The sequence below is a fragment of the Rutilus rutilus genome (genome assembly GCF_951802725.1).
Source record: "Rutilus rutilus genome assembly, chromosome: 9".
Classification (NCBI taxonomy): domain Eukaryota; kingdom Metazoa; phylum Chordata; class Actinopteri; order Cypriniformes; family Leuciscidae; genus Rutilus; species Rutilus rutilus.
Genome location: NC_140223.1, coordinates 23,029,190 through 23,053,182, shown reverse-complemented (window position 1 = coordinate 23,053,182; position 23,993 = coordinate 23,029,190). Strand labels below are relative to the sequence as shown.

General features: G+C 37.8%; 2 protein-coding genes and 1 long non-coding RNA gene across 3 annotated transcripts in view; 1 reads left to right on the top strand and 2 right to left on the bottom strand.

Moving 5' to 3' along the window:
* LOC311297165 overlaps window positions 1-13,787 on the top strand; it is a 29,106-nt gene extending 15,319 nt beyond the window's left edge. Inside the window, exons 3-4 of the long non-coding RNA XR_014628765.1 lie at window positions 10,980-11,119; window positions 12,204-13,787. This is a non-coding gene — a long non-coding RNA (uncharacterized lncRNA). The remainder of the gene's footprint in view (window positions 1-10,979; window positions 11,120-12,203) is intronic.
* On the bottom strand, window positions 4,606-18,497 carry LOC311297161 (uncharacterized protein). Its single transcript, XM_084419327.1, has 2 exons — window positions 18,468-18,497; window positions 4,606-7,520 (listed from the first exon to the last, which is right to left on the bottom strand). Exon 2 carries the CDS (start codon window positions 7,474-7,476, stop codon window positions 5,248-5,250), a length of 2,229 nt encoding a protein of 742 aa, XP_084275453.1. The 5' UTR covers window positions 7,477-7,520; window positions 18,468-18,497; the 3' UTR covers window positions 4,606-5,247.
* On the bottom strand, window positions 16,080-22,549 carry LOC311297163 (arsenite methyltransferase). The gene is made up of 10 exons (XM_084419330.1): window positions 22,262-22,549; window positions 21,224-21,354; window positions 20,993-21,143; window positions 20,735-20,871; window positions 20,567-20,636; window positions 20,374-20,455; window positions 19,207-19,338; window positions 18,895-19,037; window positions 18,687-18,809; window positions 16,080-18,546 (listed from the first exon to the last, which is right to left on the bottom strand). The coding sequence occupies exons 1-10, from the start codon at window positions 22,352-22,354 to the stop codon at window positions 18,469-18,471; spliced, it is 1,140 nt and encodes a 379-aa protein (XP_084275456.1). The 5' UTR covers window positions 22,355-22,549; the 3' UTR covers window positions 16,080-18,468.
* Window positions 22,550-23,993: the final 1,444 nt, after the last annotated feature.

The window sequence follows — 23,993 nt, the reverse complement described above, 5'->3', positions numbered from 1 at the left end:
CGAATGGGAGGGGGAGGAAACTGTGCATAATCCCTTCCCTGCAGAAACTTCCTCCCTCTTGCTCTCTCTCTCTCTCATATGAGCTGCTGGCCCTTGTCTGAGCACTGGAATGCAAAGGCCATGCTTCAAGAGGCCCAGTCAGACAAGCTCAAGTCAGTCACTCCTCTGTGACCTCAAGCTTAACACTAGCACGTGTGCACGGATGTGCATTTAAACCAAATTAGAGCCCTATTATCTCTTTTACACTTTTTAAAAATTAGTCAGGGTTGGGGAGGAAGTACTGTTGATTAAAAGTAGAAGGATACAGGTGGGAGGTGCATACCACCCAATTGAAGTGCATAATTGTATTAATTTCACTATTTCATTGTGGTATTGCCCTATGGTATACTCTGCATTCAAAAGTTTGGGGTTGGTAAGATTTTTTGAGAAGAAGTTTTTGATGCCCACCAAGACTGCATTTATTTGATCAAAAAATATACGTATATATTTATATGTATCATCAAATATATGTATATCATTTATATATGTCATCAAATAATATATATAATATAAAATATCAGCCAAAGCCAAAGGCATTACTTCAGTCTTCAGTGTCACATGATCCTTCAGAAATTATTCTAATATGCTGATTTGGCGCTCAAGAAACATTTCTTCTTATTATTAATATGTAAAATATTACATATCTTATTGTTGAAAACAGTTGTACTGATTAATATTGCTGTGAAAACTGTGCTATGTTTTTTTTCCAGGATATTTTGATGAACTTTTCTGAAAAAAAGATAAAAAGCTACACTGCTACACTGTAAAAAACTTCTAACTCTCCCAAATCAAAAATTTCAAGTGACCGATAACATCTAAATTTTTCAATTGGCCCAAGTGAAATTCTGTAAATTTAATTTTATAATTTAAAGAATTTCCCTTGGGCCAACTGAAAAATTTAGATGTTATCGGTCACTTGAAATTTTTGATTTGGGAGGGTTAGAAATTTTTTACAGTGTAAGGATGTAGGCTATTGGCCAGTAATGTTTTTAAGGCGGGCTTAGGAAAGTGTCAAGTGAAGAATTAAACAAACATTGATTGTATTAAAAAGATTTTTTTTTTTATAGAAATCCTTTTTATCAATGTAGTTACAATAAAAAAATAAAAATAAAAATCTTACTGAAACATATCTTACCTAAACTTTTTTGTTTTTCAACTGAAATTTATTTAAAGACAAAAACGCACTGCATTATGACAGTATAGTGTTTCATACATATTTAAAATGGAAAAATTGTTTCTTGTACAAAATTTTAATTTATTTCTCCCCATTAATCCCACATATCTAAATGAACACCCCAGAACAGTATAGTGACTGAATTTGTCATTTTATCAAGCCACTGTTGCCAATGAGAAGCAATTTTTGCACTGAACAAACTTAAAGGGATGGTTTGCCCAACAATTATGTCATAATTTACTCACCCTCAAGTTGTTCCAAACCTGTATGCATTTCTTTCTTCTGCTGAACATAAAAGATGATATTTTGAAGAATATGGATAACCAAACAGTTGATTTGCTTGGAACTCAATACTATGGAAGTCAAGGGGGCTCAACAACTGTTTTGTTACCCATATTCTTCAAAATATCATCTTTTGTGTTCAGCAGAAGAAACACATTTATACAGGTTTGGAATAACTTAAGGGTGAGTAAATGATGAAAGAATTTTCATTTTTGAGTGAACTTTCCCTTTAAGCAATAATGTAATGCATTTATAATGCTTTTTTTTTTCTTTGTAAACTTAGAAAAAAAAGTCTGAATTTCACCTCTATCACATGCTTCTTCTCTGTTCACTTTTATCCAAGTGTATGTTTTGGATGTCAAACGAGACAAGGATCATTTTCCATGTCCAACTGTACCAGTGAAAATAAGTTACCGTGCCTCGAGGTAGGTTGTGAACCCAGGCAGACTTTTCCATCTGGTTTCACGCTCGCTCAGTGAACAGAACATCAGTGTTTCACCATAAACACAAACTTCATGCTCATATGATCAGGATACGTTTCCGTTGGCCTTTGCCTTCCTCACTCTGTCTTAAGGCAATCACAAGACATAAATATCCCTCTGAGCCAGTCTCTCACAAAAGGAATACTATTTCTAGCAATGCCGCTTGAACTGATACTTTCACTTATAGTCAAAGTTCAAGATATGCAGAAGTTGAGTGGCTTTTAGAGCACTATCAACTGCTCATGTCTGTTCGAGACCACACACTCACTCCTGTAGCTGCTTAGAACCTATTTTAGAATCAACCTTGTCTTAACTGTGCCCTTTTCAAGAATTATTCTTGAGACTAATCGGACCCTGGGGATCTAGACCTCAGTGCTGAGGTTCTAGAATAGGGTCTGTTAGACGTCCATTTGGACTCAAGCCAACACAGCACATGACAAGTGGAGTAAGTGTTTGCTCCACCCATGAGGCCCTTATGAAAAAAAGTGCTTTTCATTATGACACAGAACCGCCTGACCTAATGTCTGACACTTTTTATACGATTTTTTACAAAATATTATAAATGAACAAGTCAAAGTTAATAGACTAAACTAAATAATAAATAAACACCTTACTAGCAGCTGGATTTGTTCAGCTGTGCACCAAATGACCCTTTGTTAAACTCCGCCCCCCTCTCAGACAAGCTCTGCAGAAGGTCCCATAGGAAAAGAACTGGATCTTTTATATGCTGTCTTTCTTCAAAGCAAATGCTAGATTACATAATATTAATAACACGATTAAGAACTGGCAGAAACTGAATAAAAATCAATGCAAACACTGGTAAACTGAAAAGAGATAAGCCTCATTTGAAAGTAATTACAGTAACGTTAATGTAAGTGAACGGATGTCTCACTCACTAGTTTTGGATAATTTCTGTAAAAGTTCATTTCAAATTTTACCCAAACACATCAGAAGTCTGTAGAATTAGACTTAAAAGAGTAAAACCTTGGCTGTGTCCCAATTCAAAGGCTGCATTCTTCGAAGGACTCAGTCAGACTTCGAAGGCTGCGAAGGTTGGACTGAGCGCAAATGGGACGGTCCAGCCTACGGAGGACTCCTCTTGTCGCCTAGCAACTGTGACAGTTTCCGTGAGCGGCAGTAACGTTTGTACTGGACTTTTTCAAAAGTTATATTCAACTGCCTAAGAACAAAAGCGGGTCTAAATTTATTCACTTTGGCCCATTTATGTACATAATAAAGAGTATAAACTATATAAAATCACATCTTGGTATTGTCAACATTTAAACCGCTTAATATATTTTTACATTTGTAGTGCCATTATAACTTTGCTAGTGAGAAATGCCATGTAGCTTTTAAGTTGATAAACTATTTTGCTGATAAAATTGTCTGAGCAGGGCTGACCAACGCTATCTCTAGACCAATTCGTACGAAATCATACGAGTGATAAAAAGGTGGCTAATTCGTACGACCTCACTCGTCGTAATGGGTAGGTTTAGGGGCGGGGTCAGGGGTAGGTCATTCGTATGAATTCATACGAATTGGGCAATTTGTAAAATATGTACGATTTAGCAAAAATCATACTAATTCATACGAGTGAGGTCGTATGAATTCGTACGAATTAGCCACCTCGTAGAATTTGTACGAATTGCAGTGAGATCAGGCTGGGCTGACAACACGTTTCTGTGCAAGTGTGTGTCCGCACTGTATGTGTGTGCGTTTGAGTGGAGAGAGAGCGGAAGAAAGAGAGTAGGCCTATGTGCTTTCCGTACATAATAATAAACCTTTGTGGCAATACAAATTTTGTGGCAAAAAAAAAAAACCATGGAAATAAGTTTTTATAGTTTTTATCCCATTGTTTACTATATTTATTTGCTAGGCCAGTGTCATTGTGGGTTTTGGTTCTTTTGCTGTTGTTGTCTGTAAGGACCTTGGAAATAACTGAAATCATTTAGTGAAGTGATATGGAACTGTAATGTGGTCAAGACCTGCCTGCAGTGCCTGGCTGGAACTACTTTAGCCGTGCTTAACTACTTTAAGGTGTGCAAAAAATAATTGCACACCTTAGAACGTTCATCAACCAATCAGATTCAAGCACTGAACTGCCCTGTAGTATAAATGTACATATGCAGTTAATTGAGGGCATAATGTAGCCATGAAATAATATTTAAACATAACATTTTATATACCATTCAAACCATTCAAACATTGACAAAAAACATCAAAAAACAAAGACTTTTTTCTAGCAATTCCGAGTTTATATCTCCCAATTAGGACTTTATAACTCGCAGTTGTGAGTTTAAATTACAATTCTGAGGAGAAAAAAAGTCAGAATTGTATGTCATTTACTCGCAATTCTGAGGAAAAAAGTCAGAATCTCGAGTTTATATCTCACACAATTCTTATTTTTCTTCTCAGAATTGTGAGATAAGCCTATCGTTTTCTGCCACCATGTAGGCTCCGCCCACAAAATACATAATTGCTGTTTGCAAACACCCAAATGACTGATAGCAAAATTTGCTAAGGAAGTAGGCTACTGGCCAGTAATGTTTTTAAGGCGGGCTTAGGAAAGTGTCAAGTGAAGAATTAAACAAACATTGATTGTATTAAACAATTTATTATCTTCTGCTGTCCTCAATTCCATAACAGAATCCACAGGGAATTGTGATTTTCTTAGCCTGTGTGTATCCGCAGTCTTGAGATGTTTATGTAAGGATGTGCTGAAATATAAATCTTGGAGTGCTCTACCCTCACAATGACAGTAACACTTGCATGTAACTCTAGATGCACTACACTAGCTGTGATGAATTTGGTCCCCACCCACCAGGTGCTCATGGAAAGTGAATATCATGAAATACAGAATTTTTATAGTGATAATAATATTAATACCACACTGACAAGATCCATTCTGTCTGTACACCAGTTTGCAATCAGCTGACCTGTCCGTTTTCCCACTGGTCTTTCATTTGCATAAGCTCTATGGCAGTGCGGTAATATTTCATCAAGTGCAGTACACACAGTACTATTTGCAGCGAGCTTACTGCAAAATAAATCATAAGCATTTTAGTTTTCCCAATTTCAAATGAAAACTGTTGAATAATCAATATAAAAATGCATATAAATGAAAAAATAAAGTGTCAAACTGCAGTGAGCTCTGCTATTGTCTTCTGACATTTTAAAGCATTACTGCCTATTGAGAATCTGTAATAAAACTGTTGTGTTCTTCAAATGGTCACATTATACTCGAAGGAACTGTAGGGTGATGGAAATGGTTCAGGTGGAGTGAGGGTGAGAGCAAACAGAGTCTTGGTCAGAAGACGTCAGATGATATGGAGTGATGAATGAAGTAGGGAGAAGGCAAGTTTTTTTTAGGGTGCATTTATCCGCCTTATGGCAGCGGGCACATCTGTAGCAACGATCATTCTTCTCTATCCAAGTTCTCAGTTCTGATGGGCTAAACTCCTTTACTTTTGGACAGGTTCCCAGGAAGTGGTCGTTGTTTTTACAGTATGGACAGAAAGGTTGGACCTTGGGTTTACCAAGGATGGTCATCCTTTTTCCACGGCCTCCTTGGACACTAGGCTGGCTTTCCACAGTGGCTGTGTTGCTTAGGTACATAGTGGTAGGCGTCACCTTCCTCCCTTGGCTCTTCTGGACTGGCTCTCGTCTCTCCATTGAAGCAGGGACTAAGACTTGTTGGGCAATACTCTTGGCCCTGGCTTTCACCTGGAGCCAGGCAGAGAAGTCCTCCAAGGTATATGTTTGTTCTGCGCCATCTTTCAGGATGCCACGATTCAAACAGTGCTCAACGAAACTGTCCCGGTAGTGAAGGGGGAGCTTGGTTAGTAGCCTGTCGACATGAGAGCCACACCGCAACTCACTTCCACCTGCACCGCCCATTGATCGTAGCATGCGGATCAATGACTGTACAGAAAGAGCAAAGTCCTGGAATGCATTGCTATCTCCGAATCTGACAGGTGGTGAATGAAGGATGCTGGCTATTTCACTTTGAACCAACTGCCGTGGCTGGCCATACTTCGCCTTAAGGGCAGCAAGAGCAGATGTGTAGGGAGTTGAGGCATGCATATAAGACTTTGCTAGCTTGTACGCAGTGGGCAGCCTCAAGTGGTCCATTAGAACCTGGAACTTGTATTGTTCAGAGAGGTGAGCATGGATATCTAACAAGTTCTCCAATGCCATATTAAGCAGAACAAAGTCACTTTCTCTTCCACTCTCAAAATAAGGCAGTCTTGGCTTGGGGATGCCAAAAGCAGTGGCTACTAACAGCTCCAAGATACTGGCTCCCTCTGATGTCCGTTCAATGGGCTGGTGCAAGGAAAGAGGTGCGGGTATTTCAGGAACTGGATCTGAGGGTCTTTGACTCTTGGCAGGACGAGGTGCAGTCCGCACTAAATGGAGGAACGAAGGAGGTGAGGGAGTTGCCTGCTCTGGACTGGACATCTGAACTGCTGGGTGGCTCCCTTGAACAGGATGGAGAGTCTCAGACTGACTCACAGCATTGACAGGCTGAGGTAAGGATTGGAACAAAGAAGTGGTTGGCTGATTTACTGGAACGGGTTCAGAGACAGATGTTTGAGGACCAACAGAGGGAGCTTGCTGCTCTGAGAACAGGTCGACAGGTTCACCTGAATCCAAAACTCTGGAGCTCATTGGAAAAGGAGCCAGCTCCTGAGGTGACAGAGCAGGTGGATGTTCTGTGGTCACTTCTCCAGTGAATGAGGTTATTAGCCGAGCCTCTTCCAATTGTCGTTGAACTCTCCGCAGCCGTCGCTGTAGAGTCAGAGATCGGGACATCCTCTCTCGCTCTGTCAAAGCTGCTTGTGCTTGCCTGTCCAACCTCTCACGTTCCATCAAAGCTGATTGTGCTTGCCTGTCCAATTCTCGAGCCCGGCCATCTAGGGCTTGTTCCTCCTGGATTTGACTTTGGATCTCTTGCAGTTCTCCAAGTTTCCTCCTCTCCTCAATCATGGCTGCCTGTAGAGGGGTGAGGTCCACCTGGTGGCTCTTGTGCAAGCTTCGGGAACTTCCACTGCCATAAGTGTAAGTATAAGAGGTGGCCTTCTTCGACCTTGGTAATGACTCCTGCTTATCCCTCTTGCCTCTAGATCTATTAGTTCTCCCCTCTCCCTGTGAGGGTGGAGCTGGTTGTGGAACTGAATGCTCCTCCGCCGATTTGGGCTGGACATAATCGTGGGTGATTTCTTCTTCCTCCACTTCTACCTCCTCGGCTGCTGTCTCCTCCTCTTCCTCTTCCACGTCTCCATCCTCGACTGCTGTTATGTTAGGAGATGGTATGGCTGCTTGGCTGTGATGAGGGAGGCTCTTGGGCTTACTAGAGGCTTTCCCCTCAGGAGCCGGGAAGCCATAACGGTCAGGTTGATGCCTCTCTCGCCTGGATAAGGTGCTACGGATTTTGACTGGGAGAGCCCTCTCCAACTCCAACTCTTTTTCATCTTTTCTATCCATACCAATGCCTGCCATGGTATCCCTCACTCACGCTCTGGCTCGAAGGACCATTGAAGGAACTGTAGGGTGATCAAAATGGTTCAGGTGGAGTGAGGGTTTGGTGAGCAAAGAAGACGACGTTGGTGACGTCAGAAGACGTCAGATGATATGGAGTGATGAATGAAGCAGGGAGAAGGCAAGGTTTGTTGTAACAACAATGGGTTTTTATTTGATCATTCAGGTTGACTTTGGTTCAATGCATTGTCTGTGTGCTACAGAAAGGAATAACAAAGATATAATACAATTAATGACAGTGGTCAATTAACACAAATGGAACAAGTCTACAAATGAACAAAGGAGATGTGAGTTTACTAATCACAACTGAACAGGCTTTAAAACAATTCAAACAAACAATCTTCCCACATGGCTCATGGCACATGTCTGGCAAACAAAGGAATCAATCAGCAGTGCACATGTTAGCAGAGTGACAGTAAAGTATAAAAAAAAAATCAAATGATAAATTGACTCACGTTAAATCATAAAGACGCACCCAGGATCACTAGCGGCGCCAGGATTTTGATTGTAGGTGGGCCTCCAGAAAACTGGATGGGCCAGTTAAAATAAGCCCAAAAAAAAAAAAAAAAAGGTTCCCCTTCATCTCCGTTTCAGCGCTTTTCTGCGGCACTGAGGACCGCGACTCACTAGCCTACCTGAATATAATGCGTAATTAGCATAGGTTTAAAAAAAAAAAAACAATTACAATTTAATTTAATTTAAATTACGTTTCGTTACGTTAGGATGAGATGCGCTCCTGTTCACGAGCAATGCAAGTGAGCGCGTGGGCGCCTCCATGATTTTATTGTCTGCTATATTTTCTTCTTATTTATTAAATCCAATTGGAAATTGGTTGATAAAAAAATGATTAAAATTAAGATACAATTTATACAAAACGAAAAGTGGTCAAAATCATGTCTGACCCACATCTCTCGATATATTGCGCATCCTATCTTACTCGTGCCGTGCGTTCACTTTTCATAATCAACATAGATGAAAAAATAACATTATAATATTTTAACAAATATTAAACTAAATGAGCTTATTTAATGGCTACAACACATATAGTAGGCCTACAGACTCTCTATTTGTACAAATTGCTGCACATTCATTTTATTCTGAATTTTGCACGCATAAGTTGAAAGGCATTTGTTTGCATGCATAGTAAAACATATCTGCAACATTTATCAAGTTCACTGATAATTATGCGTTATTAATTATTATCTTAATGAATAATGTAACAAGGACGAAGCATGTAAACTGCGTTGTTTGTTTAGAATGGAATGGATCGCAAATAGATCCGAATGAAGAAACGTACAAAACCATAGTAGAAAATGGATGGGCTCGGACCTAAAATGGGCCCACCCGGGCCCAATGGTAGCGCCGCGGCTGCCCAGGATGCATCGGAGTGCTGGTAGAGAGTGCAAAGAATGAGCCAAAGGGTTCACAATCAATTTATAGGCAACAGGTGAGGTGGGCATGGTCAGGTGGCAGATTGCAAAAGTATTCTTGAAAGAGCGAAATGGAGTAGAAAGAGAATGGAATGGCAGGAGTCTTTTCAATACCAGCACACACAACTATACAACTAAACAAAGGTAGTTAGGGCACAACGCATTTATGAGCATCCCAACAAAGACATCTCATTGGCTAGCAGACCTATGATATTGCAAAGGCAATAAATTTTAGTGGAAGTTTTTGTGACAGTAAACAGCCTGTCTGTGGAAGAGAATGAATTGTGGGTTAATTGAGAGGCGCAGTTTTGCGATAAAGCTCCACCACCTCAGTATGACCCCTGTAATAATGAGCAGTAGGCCTATGACAGAGGGCAAGTTTTCCTTGACACTCCTAACAAAAATCTACTGCCTTAAAAAAATTAAAATAATATTAGGTTTATCATTCAGGTTGTCACCCATTTCTTTATCTTTAGAGGAAAAATAAGAATACATCAGTACTAGTATCTAGAGCCTGCGTAAATCGGATATTAAATTATCTTGTAATCACAAAATGTCTAGACAGTGGAACAATAAAAGGTTATTTGGTGATTTAAGGACTGTTATGGTTGTATTTGGAAGCAGTCCTGTTTAACCAAGACATTCTGTCTGCAAGGTCCTTGACCATCAAAAAGCTCACAATGGGAACAGGAAAACCCCTGTTTTTCCACTCTCCAGCTTGTCTTACAAATGTGGGATTTCCCTTATTAACCGACACTTTCATTGATATGAAATGGAATATGTAGCGCAACAAATCCAGATATACTATCGAGCCAGTGACCAAATTGCAAGCAATCAAATGGGAATAATGAAATCCTTCGAACCAAACACTATTGTTGTTTCTCCTCTGTTTCTCCTTCATCCGTTTTTTTTTGCTTGAGAGATCAAAGGCGAGGGTTTTAGCATTCCTCTGAATAAGCTTTTAGCTTAACAACACAGGGCAATTTAGATCTCTTGCCGGCCAAGACAAAAGCTTCCATGGATCTGTTAGCTGATATTCCAGTGCCTATTGTTGCCCTTGAACCTGATAAATTTGACAGGGCCCAAGAGAATGGACATTGTGATTCCACAAAGCTCTCCTTCAATAACCGCGGGGCTAATCTCCTCGCCTGATACCGTATTAATAACCTTTTAATTAAAACAGAAAGCGACATTGAACAAGGACTAAGCTGCCCCATGCTGGGAAGTATAACGAGAATCAATACGTATACTCGCAGACTATACGAAAGGACGTTCGAAAGAGGAAAAAAGAGGCCCCTGTGAAGTGAACAATATCACAAAAGGCAGATACTGAGGAACAAAAATATTTGCTTATCAAAGGATTCGAAAGGACCAAAGCTAAACAATGCATCAAAGTGTTTGTGTATTCGAAATTATTCGTATTAGAATTAATTCAATTTTATTCTATTGATTAATGACTTTTATTTTATTTATTTTTTAAATTGTATGAATCTTATTTATCTTTTATTCATTGATATCTGTGTTCATTTAATCATCATTAATCGTTATATTCCTTATGTTGCATGATTATTCGTTGACATGCTGATTTCTTTAATGTATTCTGATTTGTTTAATATTTTAAAATGTAAGTTCTTTTGTGTCTCTTCTGGGGTTTGTCCTGTTGACCGGGTGTGTTTTCCATCAGAATTGATTATGTGATGCTCCTTGGTATCAAAATATGTCCGTTTTCATCTCTGCAGACATGAGATAATGCAAGATCTGCAATATTATCTTAAAGGGTCTTAAAACCATAATTGCTTATCAAGTTATTCTGTGTGTCTAAGGACCATGGTGACCTAATAAGACCTGCTAGGGTAGCCTACTTTTGTCTTGAGTGCATCAATAAATGGTTGCAAGAGACCTTCGAAGAATAGGTACTTTCCCTAGTCCCTTGGCACAGCATAAAATTGTTAGTTTCAGAAGACTCTGGGCTTCTTCTTCTCTTCTTCCTCTCCTTGTATTCTGCAAAAAGTAATCTGATGGGTTTTTTTGCAGGTAGAGGTTGCATATTCAAAACAATAACAGGCATGGCTTGCTGATGCTGTGAAGGAGCGTGGAATGATGGGATGTCGTCTTCACCTCCACTGCCGATGAAAATCAATCCGACGGGACTCACAAATCATGTTCATGATGAGGTAATGAAATACGATCACGTTTTTGAATGAATGAATTAGCCGCAAGTAACGTAATGTTTAATGTTAAATTACTACTCGAACATGCCACTTTATTTGTCGAATTAAATGGTTACGTGTTTAAAACAATCACACTAAAAGTACATTTGAACGTACTCACAGCATTTGCAAAAAGGCTGACTTACTATTTACTGTATGTATAACACATAGTGTATTTAATTACACTGCCATAGACTTTTTTTTACCAGACTTGTTAAACAATGTTAGGACATGACACCGATATTGATCCTCATTTAATTTATCCTTTTGTCCAAAACTCTTCTTGGGTCATATGATTCACCCATACCTTTTATGTTTCTTGGTGTCATCTCTGGCAAAAGAACCTACTGAAAATGATAACGAAAAATTGTGGACTGTCTGAAAACAACAAAATGCCTTGCTAGAAACAACAACAACAGAGTTGCGTGCTAGACGCTACAACTACAACTCCGAATTTTTAATGAGACTCAATGTGTTGCCATGGTTTCAACGGCAGTAAAAGCAGAAAACTAGGATAAATGCGGACATGACGCCATTGACAGTGACTCATTTCTCTGGATTTAAACAATGTTGGAAACATTTGGGATATTTTAATGCAAAAAAAAACATACATTTTGTGCCTTTAAAACATCTTCTACATTTGTTTCATGTTTAGGTAACACTTTACTATAAGGTTATACATTTGTTAACATGAAGTAATAATCAAAATGCTTCTAAAGCATTTATAAATCTTATTTAATGTTAATGTATTGCTCATTGTTAGTTCATGTATTAACTAACGTAAACCGAAAGGAACCTATTGTAAAGTGCTGAATATCCTGTTTCATTCCTTCAGTAAAATGGGTTGCAAATGCAGTTTCATATTGACTTCAAGACTGAGATTAAATTTTTCACACAATTTACCTTAAAACTAAAAGGAAAAGCAGGTGAATGAAAAAGGAAACAGCATGATTTATAGTCAGGAAATGTGAAATGCTCTGATAAAGATGTGGTTGCTTCAGTCTGAGTCTGCGAAACCTGCTTAGGAAAGCTGCTTGTCTGTCCTCAGCCGTGCCTGGCACATAGGGGTCACGACCTGGTCATGAATCGCTTCTATCAGCTCCTTGCTGGGACAGGAGGGGAGGGGAGCCGTGAGCGCTTTTGATCTCGGTTGGCTAGTCAAGCAGCATGGGTAAGATATCCCTCAGCCTCTCCTGCAGGTCAGGCTCTGTGGGAGCGGGGCTGAGGGCAGGTCAAGAGCACCGTTCTATTTTTCCTCTTCACTGAGACTCAGTTGAGCTCCTGTAGCTTCAAATGTTGCCTCAGACATGTGTGGTTAGAAGTACGCTCGGCTATGTACTTTATGCATCTAGATTATCTTGGTCAGTTTAGCACCCATAGAGGACCACAACAATTATTTTACTTGCTATTGTTAGTCAAAGCAGGTGGTATAAGAAGGAGTGGACATTCTCATTCTAACAAGCATTTGATTGGTTTGATTGATTCAGGAAGGAAGCATTAAATTGATTTTTTAAAAAAGTGACAGTTAAGACATAATAATGTTACAAAAGTTTTAAAATAAATATTTAATTCAAATAGTTGTTTTTCTATACATTAAAATTGGTTTCCACAAAAATATTAAGCAGCGCAATGGTTTTCAACATTGATAGCAATAAGAAATGTTTCTAAAGCGCCAAATTAGCATATTCAAATGATTTCTGAAGGATCATGTGACACTGAAGACAGGACTAATGATGCTAAAAAAAAGTTTTGCCATCACATGATCACTGGAATAAATATAATTTTAAAATATATGAAATGATGTAACTTAACTCTCTAGCGGTAAAAAAAACTGCATGTATTTTGCGGAAGTACATCGTTTTGGTTGTGCTAAAACATTCACTACTAGGCTTAAGGGATATAACCAGTTTATATGAGCTGACTAGCTGAAACCGTTACTTCCTTGAAAATAAATTCCAGCACAGTGCTACAACCATATATATATAGATAGATATATAGATGCCTCAGTGTCTGTTTCTATGGGCTGCTATACGTAAGCTGTCCGCCATATTGGAAAGGTCAACTCTGGTCTATGACCACTTGAGAGCAAGTTTACTGTTCATCAGCAACCTATTTATTCACATGTATGAATATCTATATCTGCAATAAACAGTAGCAGATGATTTTCACTGCATTTAGTTAATTATTAATGTGATAATTCTGCATATTGAGTTATACATAAAAAGACAAACCAGCACATTCTCACCTCTGAAAGGTTATCCCATTTCATCTGGAATTTATAGCTCTGTGGTTTTCACAGCCATAGGCAGCACAATGCTGTGACATTCTCAATTAAAATACATTGATTTGTCAGTGTGAGTGATGTTAACTGTTCCAAGATGGCAGAAGCGTCGAAATGTCTGGAGCGGCGTCTACATATAGCCTACACCAGGGGTCTCCAACCTTTTTTCATCTGAGAGCTACTTTTTAAAAAGGAAAGTGGCCGAGAGCTACTCATGTAATACAATACTTAAATCTCTTAAATAATGTCTCATAACTCTCATATTATTAACTATCAAAACTGTGTTAGACCTAAAAGAGTTTTTGTAGGCCTAAATATGTCACCCTTAAATGTCAGAGAAAAGAACAGAATCAGACATTATTTTTTAGTTGATCATAACTAGAGATGAAATGGCAACATTTCATTTCATGGTTATAGTGACAAAAATGATCACGGTTATCACAGAATCCTGTTCAAAAAGTATAAATACTACACAATGAAATCTATTCACCAAGTTTTATGTCGAAAACCAGCAAATAACAAATAAAATTAGCATCAATATGCACTTTTTGTTTACATAAACATTAAAATAATAACATTAAAAATGATAGCCAGATTTTTAGAAGAGTGTCTTGCAATGCTATCTACTAACATGCATCAAGTTCAAATCAAGTTGTGACAAAAAAGGTTTTATAAAAAGATAAACCTCACATATTTCAGCCTTTAAATCATTTTTTATAAAAAGAATGAGTCAAAAAAGATGAATTACTGACATTTACAATGCACATGATTAGCTTATCTTTTATTATTAATAGTAATGGTGCGTTCAAGTCATCTCGTATAGATCGTATTTACGAGTTGAACGCACTTGAACGCCACCACAATGTCGTAAATACCAGTGGGGAGCTCGGGATTTTCTCTAAGCTCCGATCTTTACGAGTTGGGGGCGTGTCAGTGATTAACAATACGTAAAGGTATTTAGCTTTGATATTGTCAGGCTTTTCTATTTACAGCGCAGTTAGCTAATCGCCAACACAGAATATGATTGTATTATAATATAACAATGCAATGTAACGATGAGCTGGCAGTGGCTTCATAAATTAATTAAAAACATTAAAATACAAAGTAGGCTACACCTGATGCACATTTCTTTGTTCTTCATTTTCTAGAACAAGAGTTTAAAAACCTTACTGTATTTTTGTGTAATTAATTAAGAGAAAGTACTCCGCTATCTTGCTCCGACGAAAGTGACTTGAACGCACATGCCGTTATAAGCACGACTTCCCACCTCGTACGTACGAACTTCCCAGGAGGACTTGAACGCACCATAAGATTCGGTCCGATTTGCCTGTGGCGTCTGTCGTTACTATGCAACCATGCACTGCGCTCTCCACAACGACAAAGATTTCCACCACCGAAAAATGCTTGCTGTAACTTTGCTACAAGATTTATTAACAGATAAGAGAAAAACACCTGTAATGATTGGTTGGTTCTTGTCATATGACCTGCGGTGCGTTTGTGGAATTCTGAAAAGTTGCGCCTGAAAAAAATGAGCGCACTTGACGCGCGCCTACATTTGAATGAACTTGAGCGCAAAAGACGCGATATGTGAATGGCCCCTTGACGAGCTACCTCAAATCAGGCCACGAGCTACTGGTAGCTCGCGAGCGACGTGTTGGAGACCCCTGGCCTACACAAATGGCTACAACAACCTATAATGAAATGACCCTTTACAATAGATAATGATTTACACTGAACTCTGTTAGAGAGCTACATATATCAATTTATCTGTTCAATGAAATTCAACCTTACTCACCTGTTGAGTAATAAAAACGCCATCTCCACTTCGCTTTTACAACATTTCAAAATCAAAGCCAATGTTGATTCTAGTTTTATTACGAGCTGTGTTGTGTTCTCTTCTTGCCACATACTCTCCTCTGCTTGGCGTTATTTTAAATGGGTGATTCCCCAGAGGTAGGTTGGAGACTAAGGGTATGTTTACATGACACCAAAACGTTGTTTACAACAAAAACGTGAATATGTGAAAAGGATGACGTCATGAGCATGCGTATTACATGTTCACGCATGCACGTATTACGTGTTCACGGGGTGTTTTTTGACCAAGAACTACTGGCCTTGTATGCATAATAAAGCCTTTTTAGTAATTTTTGCAGATCTGTGCAAACGGGGATAGTTTTGACAACGTTGTCGTCTGTTTTACATCGTTGTCATGTAAACATTCCCTTAGCGTCGTGAACCATGCAAACTTTCTCACTCGTTGTGACAACTAAACCTATGCCACTCCCACACCAAACATGTGTCTAAGTAGTCGGAGCAACTTTTGTCTATTTGCGCATATGATGACATACCCACGGGCGAGTGACGTACGTTTTTTGTACGACGTACGAAATTGACGTACACAATTTCTCGCGAAAACGACGTACGAAATTGACGTACACAATTTCTCGCAAAAACCATGCCGACCGGTCTAAAATATAAAATATGTATAATAGGCTTACCATAGTGAATCGGGGTAAGACAAAAACACATTTTGAAGGAAGGACTGTGGCTCATTATTTAAATTTTGTTCATTTTGAACAAAAAAAGTTACATAGTGTACCTTTAAAATAGAAAATATATATTTTGAACTGTAACATTATAATGTTTTTACTCTATTTTTTTATCTAATAAATGCAGCCTTGGTGAGCATCAAGACTTCTTTAAAAAACATTAAACCCAACCCCAAACTTACGATTTGAACTAGTATCCACAAATCTTAGATTTTGATTTGATAGGGTCTTTCATCTAAAGGAAATTGGTAATTAATGTGAAATTCACTTTTGCAGACATATCTGGCACAGTTCCTATTTATCAATCTTCTACTACAATACACCAGCTTACGTCATTGAAAACTAATACATGAACCAGCTCAGAAGACGAGCATCATGCTGGAATCAGTGTGTGGTCTTATACATTGAAGCTTACTCTTCCCTTCACAGTGTCTCTTGACAGTAGAGGCTTTTTAGCTCTGGATATCGTCAAGCATTAAGTGGCTGAGAGTAATGGGATACATTCTGGGCACGCGGTAGAAGCCCAGCACTTTAGGAGAGGTGAAACCAGGACAATGAGAGCCGTTCCTCAGTGCTGTGTTTACATTTAAACCACACCTGCTTCCTCCACACAACTCGGAATGTCACAGCACTCCTTCTCAGAGCGTTGAGGAGAAGTCAGGGAGTTTATTCGACTCATTTCTGGTGGGATAGTCCAATATAAGCTTTTTCTAGAGATACATGCCTGAGACTTAATCAACACCTAGAATCCAGGTGAAATAAACCTGTGCACACTCAATTTGTCATGTGCAATGTTTCAAATAACACACTCCTGGATAAGACTTATCCAGAGGAATTTTTTGTCATTATTAAGTTTTTTTTCTTTTGTTACAGGCTAATATTAGCAAGTCTCTAAGTAAATTACTATAAATGAGATTCAGAAATGCTCATTGATTGCTTGGGATGAATTGTCCTGCAGGTAATTTGCCTCTTCAAATCATTCAATTATGACTGCTTTATGCCCTTATCATTGACTAATCATATTGGTTCTGCACTGCAAACTGCAGAACCATAAAAATGCAATAACATAGCGAGCACAGAATACGGAGCTAGTGTGGGAACACTTTGAGGATTTTGGCGCCACCTACAGTCCAATTACATTTATGCATCAGGACTTTTTGCTGATTAAACCACGTGACGAACTGAAAGGCTACAATTCAATAAAACGAGACAATTAAACCATACGAACAAGAATATTGAGATTACACATGATCTTAAATCTAATCTTACTCATCATAATAGCACTGTTATTAGGTAAACCGCAGTATGTGCATGATTGTTAAAAAGTATGATGAAATCCCTATTACTGGCAAAGAAACCTTTCTCAAGAGACTCACAGGGAAAGTGACATCAGTCTACATCCTGCTATTAAAAAAAAATCACGTCATTTTTAGGAATAAGGGAAATCAAAAAGTGAAGTTAACATCTATCCCTTCTCGGAATCAAGAAGTGCTCTTTTTGACACAAAAAAAATATTCCATACACTTTTAGATAAACTTTTAATCTACTAACAGCAGCAAATATCTATCCATCACAATAATTCATTCTGTCATTTGCTTTTTTTTGTATTTTGATCAATACAATTTTGGTGGAAACGACATTTAAAAAAAGAAATTAAATAAAATTATCAACCTTAAGGCTCATTTCTAAGAGAGTATTTTATGCAACCTAAATACACAGAACAAAATCATATTTTCACACTTTTTGAATATTTTGACACATTACAGCTTATAATGATGCACAATAAAAAAAAAAATTTGTATCTACATAAGTGATATTAACGTGATATGTGGGGAAAGAATCTATTTCTCATAGAGTATGTGATCTCAAGAATTCACTTCATTGACAGTTGTCTCCTTGGTAGACAAACAAACTTTTTTTTTTTTTTGTAAAAATAACAATAAATGCAAAAATAAATGTAATTGTGTATCGATATCAATATCAGCACTGCCTTAGTTCAGTCAGAATGGAAAACAAGTGCCAATACTTTTTAAGCCTTCTAAGGGCCAAAAAAATAGTGGCCAGTACAATTTGCTTTACATTTTTTCAACTATAGCACAAAAAGAAGAAGGAGAAGAAAAGAGAACTGTTGCAATGGTTTTAAAGTTCAATTAAAAAAAAAAAGTACAAATCAAGTAAAATAAAAATAAAATACATTGACAAAGATCTTGGTTTTGTTCTTTCTTGAATAAAAAGTGGATAGCTTTGCTCATGCTTTTCACATATTAATGTAATTCATATTTTAATAATTATTGTTTTGTTGTTGAGGCTATTGTGATTACCATTTTTAAAAGTAATTTTACAATAAGCAGGACAAAAAGCTTCCTGAAGTTTAAAGAAAACATATGGAATGATCATTTGAGCACTACAGACACCATATACTCTCACTTCCCACCACATTTTTCTCAAGTGATCCAGACATCACATGACTCTTCACATTTACCTTAGCGTCCTGTCTTTGAGCACTGTTTGACAGAGGAGCCCAGTTTATCCGCGAGAAGGAACGGGCTAAGGTGGCAATACTGGAAAAATTAAAACTATGATTAAAAGTAATTCCTTTTATTGCTTCTATTAAAAAAAAAAAAAATATCATAACTTGTAAAGTAAACCTTATTTACCAAAAGATAATGAATAAGCTATGCGCACAAGACAGCACATTTACCTGAGGAGTTCCGCTCTGGTTTGGATCTGGAGTGTCTAACATCGTAATATTGAAGTCTGTAGAGAAACGTGTGTTTTTGAGGACGGCGGCCATCTCGGCATCCACCTCCACTGGGACTTTCGCCTGGAATCGAATTAGCAAAACCGACCACTGAATAAGTCATACTAACATAAAAAAAAAAAAAAAAAAAGTAGTAGTAGAAGTTTACCTTGAAAGAATGAGAGGCATCAAACTCAAAACAGTCAGCACAGTCAGGCACGGTTCCTTTATATGTGACCAGAGCTTTGCTCTTGATGGAGTTTTGAGGCAGTTTAAAGATCCGGTAAGTTCCAGATGCGTATTTAACATCACCTATGATACGTCGCAGGTCAAAGCATCACTAGTTAGAATTTAAAGCATCTGCCTGCATCCACGTTACATAAAAGCTCAATGGCACATGAAAACAAATGCAGTTCAGCTATAATGCAAGCACATACACAAACAAATTTATTAAAAAACAAAAAGTAAACAAATAGGTTACCAGTCTTTTTTTGAAGTTCAGGATTGTGAACCACAATGTGACTGCCTGCAACCATGTGGGGAGTGCTGAAGCCTATGTCCTTCATCAGAGCGATGAGATCTCGCCAGTAGAGGGCGCCAGCCATTCCCTCACCTGATAATAACACGCACTCATTTAAATCCACTTCTTTGGGTCAAATCAAATTCTCTTGGATGAGACACATTTCATAAGTTAGTGAAGAATGCAGTTTCAACTAAATGTGTTTCAATGTGGACCAGGGTTATATATAGTATGTATATACTGTAAAAAATTATATGATCAATAAGTTATGACAACATATATTTTACGTTGCTTTAACTCATCAAAATAAGTTACTAAATATGTTTAATGTACTTAAAAAATGTAAGGAAGCAACTTTTCTCATTTTCACTAAAGCTACACTGTGTAGGATTTTCTCCCATCTAGCGGTCAAATTTTTTATGACTACCAACTGAATATTACTTTCTAGCCCCTCCCATTCCGAGGGCGTTTTAACTCCTACGGTGGCCGTATTATTTCAAATCTGCCGGCAGTCGCGAGTAATCTCTCCCTCGCATTCGTCACGGTGCCACTGAGTGTAAAAACGCAAAAGGCGAAGCTTGAATTTCCAGGTATGTCCCTCTTTGGCTAATGTATTTTCAAGATGGAGGTGCAACATGGCTGCCGCCATTAGAGCGACTCGCTCGTATGTAATCTAAATGGCAGATTCTACGCTTACGAGAATAGTTGGTAGAAGTAATTACACATTAATGAGCACATATCATTTTGAAAGAACAAAGTGTTTCTTTGCTAAGAATCAACTTAAAAAATTACACAGTGTAGCTTTAAGTTTAATTTGATGTACTAAAATTACTAAAACTAAAACTGAAATAATTTAATAAAAACTAAATTGACATGTATAGAAATTAGATATGATATTATGCCCTTTATTATTATGATATGTAATGATTATTAAAATGATATTATACTAATCTGAATTATACTAAAATAACACTAGTGTGAACCCAGTGAGAACTGATTTTGACATAATTTTGTCCCTTTTTTTTTTCTTAATAAATCTTAACTCTAAACAGCCCCCAAAAAAGGAATGCAAGTTCTAAAATGTAACAGATGAGAGAATGTCAGAAAACAAAAAGAAATCAAGTTTACCCCACAGAACTGGATCTTCTTTGAAAGAGTCTGGAACGACTTTGCTTGCATAGATGTCACTGTAGTACAACTCTCCACCCTCCTATGAGATCATTCACGTATGAAACATAGCATTTGTAAGTGCAAGACTTCGTAAAGGGTTTTGTTGCATAAACAGAAAATTATCAGTAGCTATATGATGGAAATATCTCACCTTCAGAACTCTGTAAGCTTCACTTATCACAGTTCTCTTATCTGGGCACAGACATATTACACAATTTGACCTAGAAAAAAAGTATTGCCCTTTTTTACAACTTTTGCACAGGCAGATTAATGGTCTACATATCATGGAAAACATCATAAATGACCTAAGGATGCATACACAACTACATCCAAAGAGTTGTTCTGTATCCCTGCATCACTGAGCTTCTCCATGTATCCTTTCACAAACACAGTGTTTGGTTTTGAGTATCCAAACTTCTCCTGATGGTACTGGGTATATTTTTGCGAGGCAACAATCTAATTATGGAGCAAATACAAAGGTTAATGGTCGCGCAAATATTGATTTACACTTTTCAATTATACCATTTATACATTGGTTGACATTATTCAGATCTTTTGTTTCTGAACTTTGAAGTACCATTTCGTCCGTCATATCCAGTCCAATGACTTGACCGCTCTCCCCCACCAGTTTACTGAGGACGAAGCAGTCTCTCCCCGATCCACTGCCCAGATCAAGAACCGTACATCCTTCCAGCTTCTCTGGAATCACCAGGCCACAGCCAAAATACCTGCAGATTTATTTTCTGTGCATTACTGAAATCAGACAAAACTAAACTTTTAAGGCACAATCTCAGTGCTGCTTCTGTACCTCTTGCAAACATCCGGGTGGACTTGTTTCAGGGCTTCACATGCACTCTTGGCCACGGGTCTGGAGGGCATGACACACGCAGCATTGGTCTGCAAGTCATCTGAAGTCTCCAGCCGAGAGCCATAATAATTCTGGAAGTAATAAAGAGTGAGCTTTAAAAAAAAAAAATGGTAGAAAATATATCAAAAGTAATTTACCCCAGTGGGAGGCCATCCTACCCCTCTTTAAATATTTTACATTTTATAACAACTAAATTAGCAAATGTTTCTATTTCTTTTCTATGATAACACATTGGCTGATGCATCTTCATCCTGCACATACTATAAATATTTTTTCTAAATATATTACAGTTTAAAGTAAACCCACATTGTTCTTAATGGGGGCATCTTCCCCCATGTTACCCTACATATGCAAATGTTGTATTTCTGTAATCCAGGGTGAAACTACAGAGTCAAATATTGCTCAGTTGGTCATCATGAATCCAACAGAAATAATGTTTGATAATATGTTGATAATATGATCAAATGTTTAAATATTTTTTTTAATTTCTTACGTTTTTTGAGTAATTACCTCTATGTAAAGCTATTGCAAAACTACGAGTTTAAAACTCCTATTTATTTTTAATATTCCACATTTAATGCAACAATACTTTGAAATCTACAGGTTTAAGTAAAAAAAAAATACACATTAAAATCTTGAAATTGTAAAAATCCAACAAACAAATAGCACATATGCCTCAAATACGGTAGCCTACTTAATGAGGAACATGATTCAGACATCTTTCTCAGACTTCAGAGGGGCAAACTGGAATCAAACAGCTCTGGTCATGTGACTATTTTCACATGTTCACATGAAATCAAAACAGTTTGAAATTCGAAGTTTCTTTTACAGTGCACAATTTTGCATAAAATACATCGTCGACTCTTATTAGGCCACTCAAACGCAAAATATCATATGTTTATGGGATTAATATGTCGTTGGTCGCGTCGCGTCATTTGCAATGTAAACACGGAGTAACAAAGCGTTGTCACCGCTTACCTTCACGTTTTCGTGAACAGCAGAAGACATGCTAAGGGTTTGTGGTTTACGCTGAAAAGCCAGAGTCCGGAGAAGTGTGGTAACGTGTTTCATAAATGCAATTGTGCAAATGAAACAAACGGAATGTAGCCTACAGTTGTAGTTTTTGTGGACGTCTTCGAGTTTGTGCTGTTGGGGATATAAATGACCCAAAATCTAACGGATTAGTGTATTGCAAAAAGTAAGACGGCCTAAACTTTAGCAATATGCATCCAACTTCAGGGGTAAAGTCCTTGCTACAAACAGATCCTGCAGATATGAATGATCAACGCATGTTCTATCACTACTTAACCACTAGAGAGCGCAACTCGTCCATACATTCATGGCACACCTTTCTGCTATTACCATTATACATTACAGGCGATTTATTACTTGCTATGTTTAATGACTAGTGGTCCCTTTAAGTGTCTTTCAGACAAATTGTGAAATATTTCACTTTTAGGGTAAGATTGAACTTATAACCGTATAATAAGTCTGTGATGATTTGTCAAATATAATGTCCTGGACAAACATCTGTAATATTCTAAAGTGTGTCTCTGAAGTTAACTATGGATGGAGGTGGTATAGTATTGATGCCTTGGCACAGTTAAAAGACAGTAGTGTGAAGAAGAGGCCTGACATGCTGTGATGAATGCAGACATTGTTACTCTCCCGTGTGTGTGCATGCAACTGGAAAACTCTTCCCACAGTGTCCTGCTTGACATTAAGCAGAATCAGTCAGCTGTGACCTTACTCTGCCCTCAGAGTCCTGAGCCTTTTACCAAACAACAGCCTGTACTTTGATTAAAGGGTGGTCCGTCCAAGTATGTCTGGTTTCACCCCCTTGTAAGCAAATATCTGTGGGACGAGTCTGAAAGGCCTTTGTTGTCAAAGACGAGACATTCTCTGTCATAGAGATGAGTCACGGTCATAGTGTTTTGACCTCAGAAAATCAATAAAACAAAATGGTACACTCTATAACTAGTGCATGAGGAAATTAATCAAATAAAATTCTAAATAAATATTTTAATAAAATAATTTTAATAAATGTAAATTAATTTCAACATTAATTTTTTTTAAATATATTTTATGCTCATGAATGATTAATAAATATTATAAACAAATCAATGTAATGTAAACATTTATTTTCTTACTCAGAAAATACTATTGTTAATGTTAAGCACCATTGTGTACGAAATGTTCTATATAAACCAACTTGCCTACATGCATAAATACAGATTATTTCAAGCCTATTAAATGAATTTATGCTATTTGCACCACATTCACATGTATGGCATCCGATTTGATAAGTTAACCTGAATGTTTATCAAAGCTCTGTTTTTTTATTCCGTGACCCTTTGTAAGTGCATGACCACTGTACCGCAGACCGAGACATCAAAGCCAGTGTTCTCTGTGCGCCATTTCCACCCCCCTCTGTGTTCTCTGACAAACGAATAGTTGTCAAGCTCCAAAACTTGACCTCGGTCTTGGTCTCAGACTTATTTGTTTAATTTCTGTTCCTTTTTTTGTAGTCAAGGCAAGCAAGAGGTTATTGTCAGTTCAAGCCTGACAAACATCTATGCTGGGAAGGGTTCGCTGCCAGACTAAAGGTTATGAGAAGTTGAAGGAAAGGGTAATCTTTGGAAGATCAAATAAAGTGGAAGTCAGAGGAGGAGAATGTGTACAGTGTTGCACAGTCTGCCTTTTCCTCAGC

Coding starts and splice junctions, on each gene's coding strand:
- LOC311297161 (XM_084419327.1), bottom strand. CDS start 7,476: ATGGCAGGCATTGGTATGGATAGAAAAGATGAAAAAGAGTTGGAGTTG.
- LOC311297163 (XM_084419330.1), bottom strand. CDS start 22,354: ATGAAACACGTTACCACACTTCTCCGGACTCTGGCTTTTCAGCGTAAA. Junction 21,355..22,261: donor CTGTTCACGAAAACGTGAAG/GTAAGCGGTGAC, acceptor TATTACTTCCAG/AATTATTATGGCTCTCGGCT. Junction 19,339..20,373: donor AGAAGATCCAGTTCTGTGGG/GTAAACTTGATT, acceptor TGTTATTATCAG/GTGAGGGAATGGCTGGCGCC.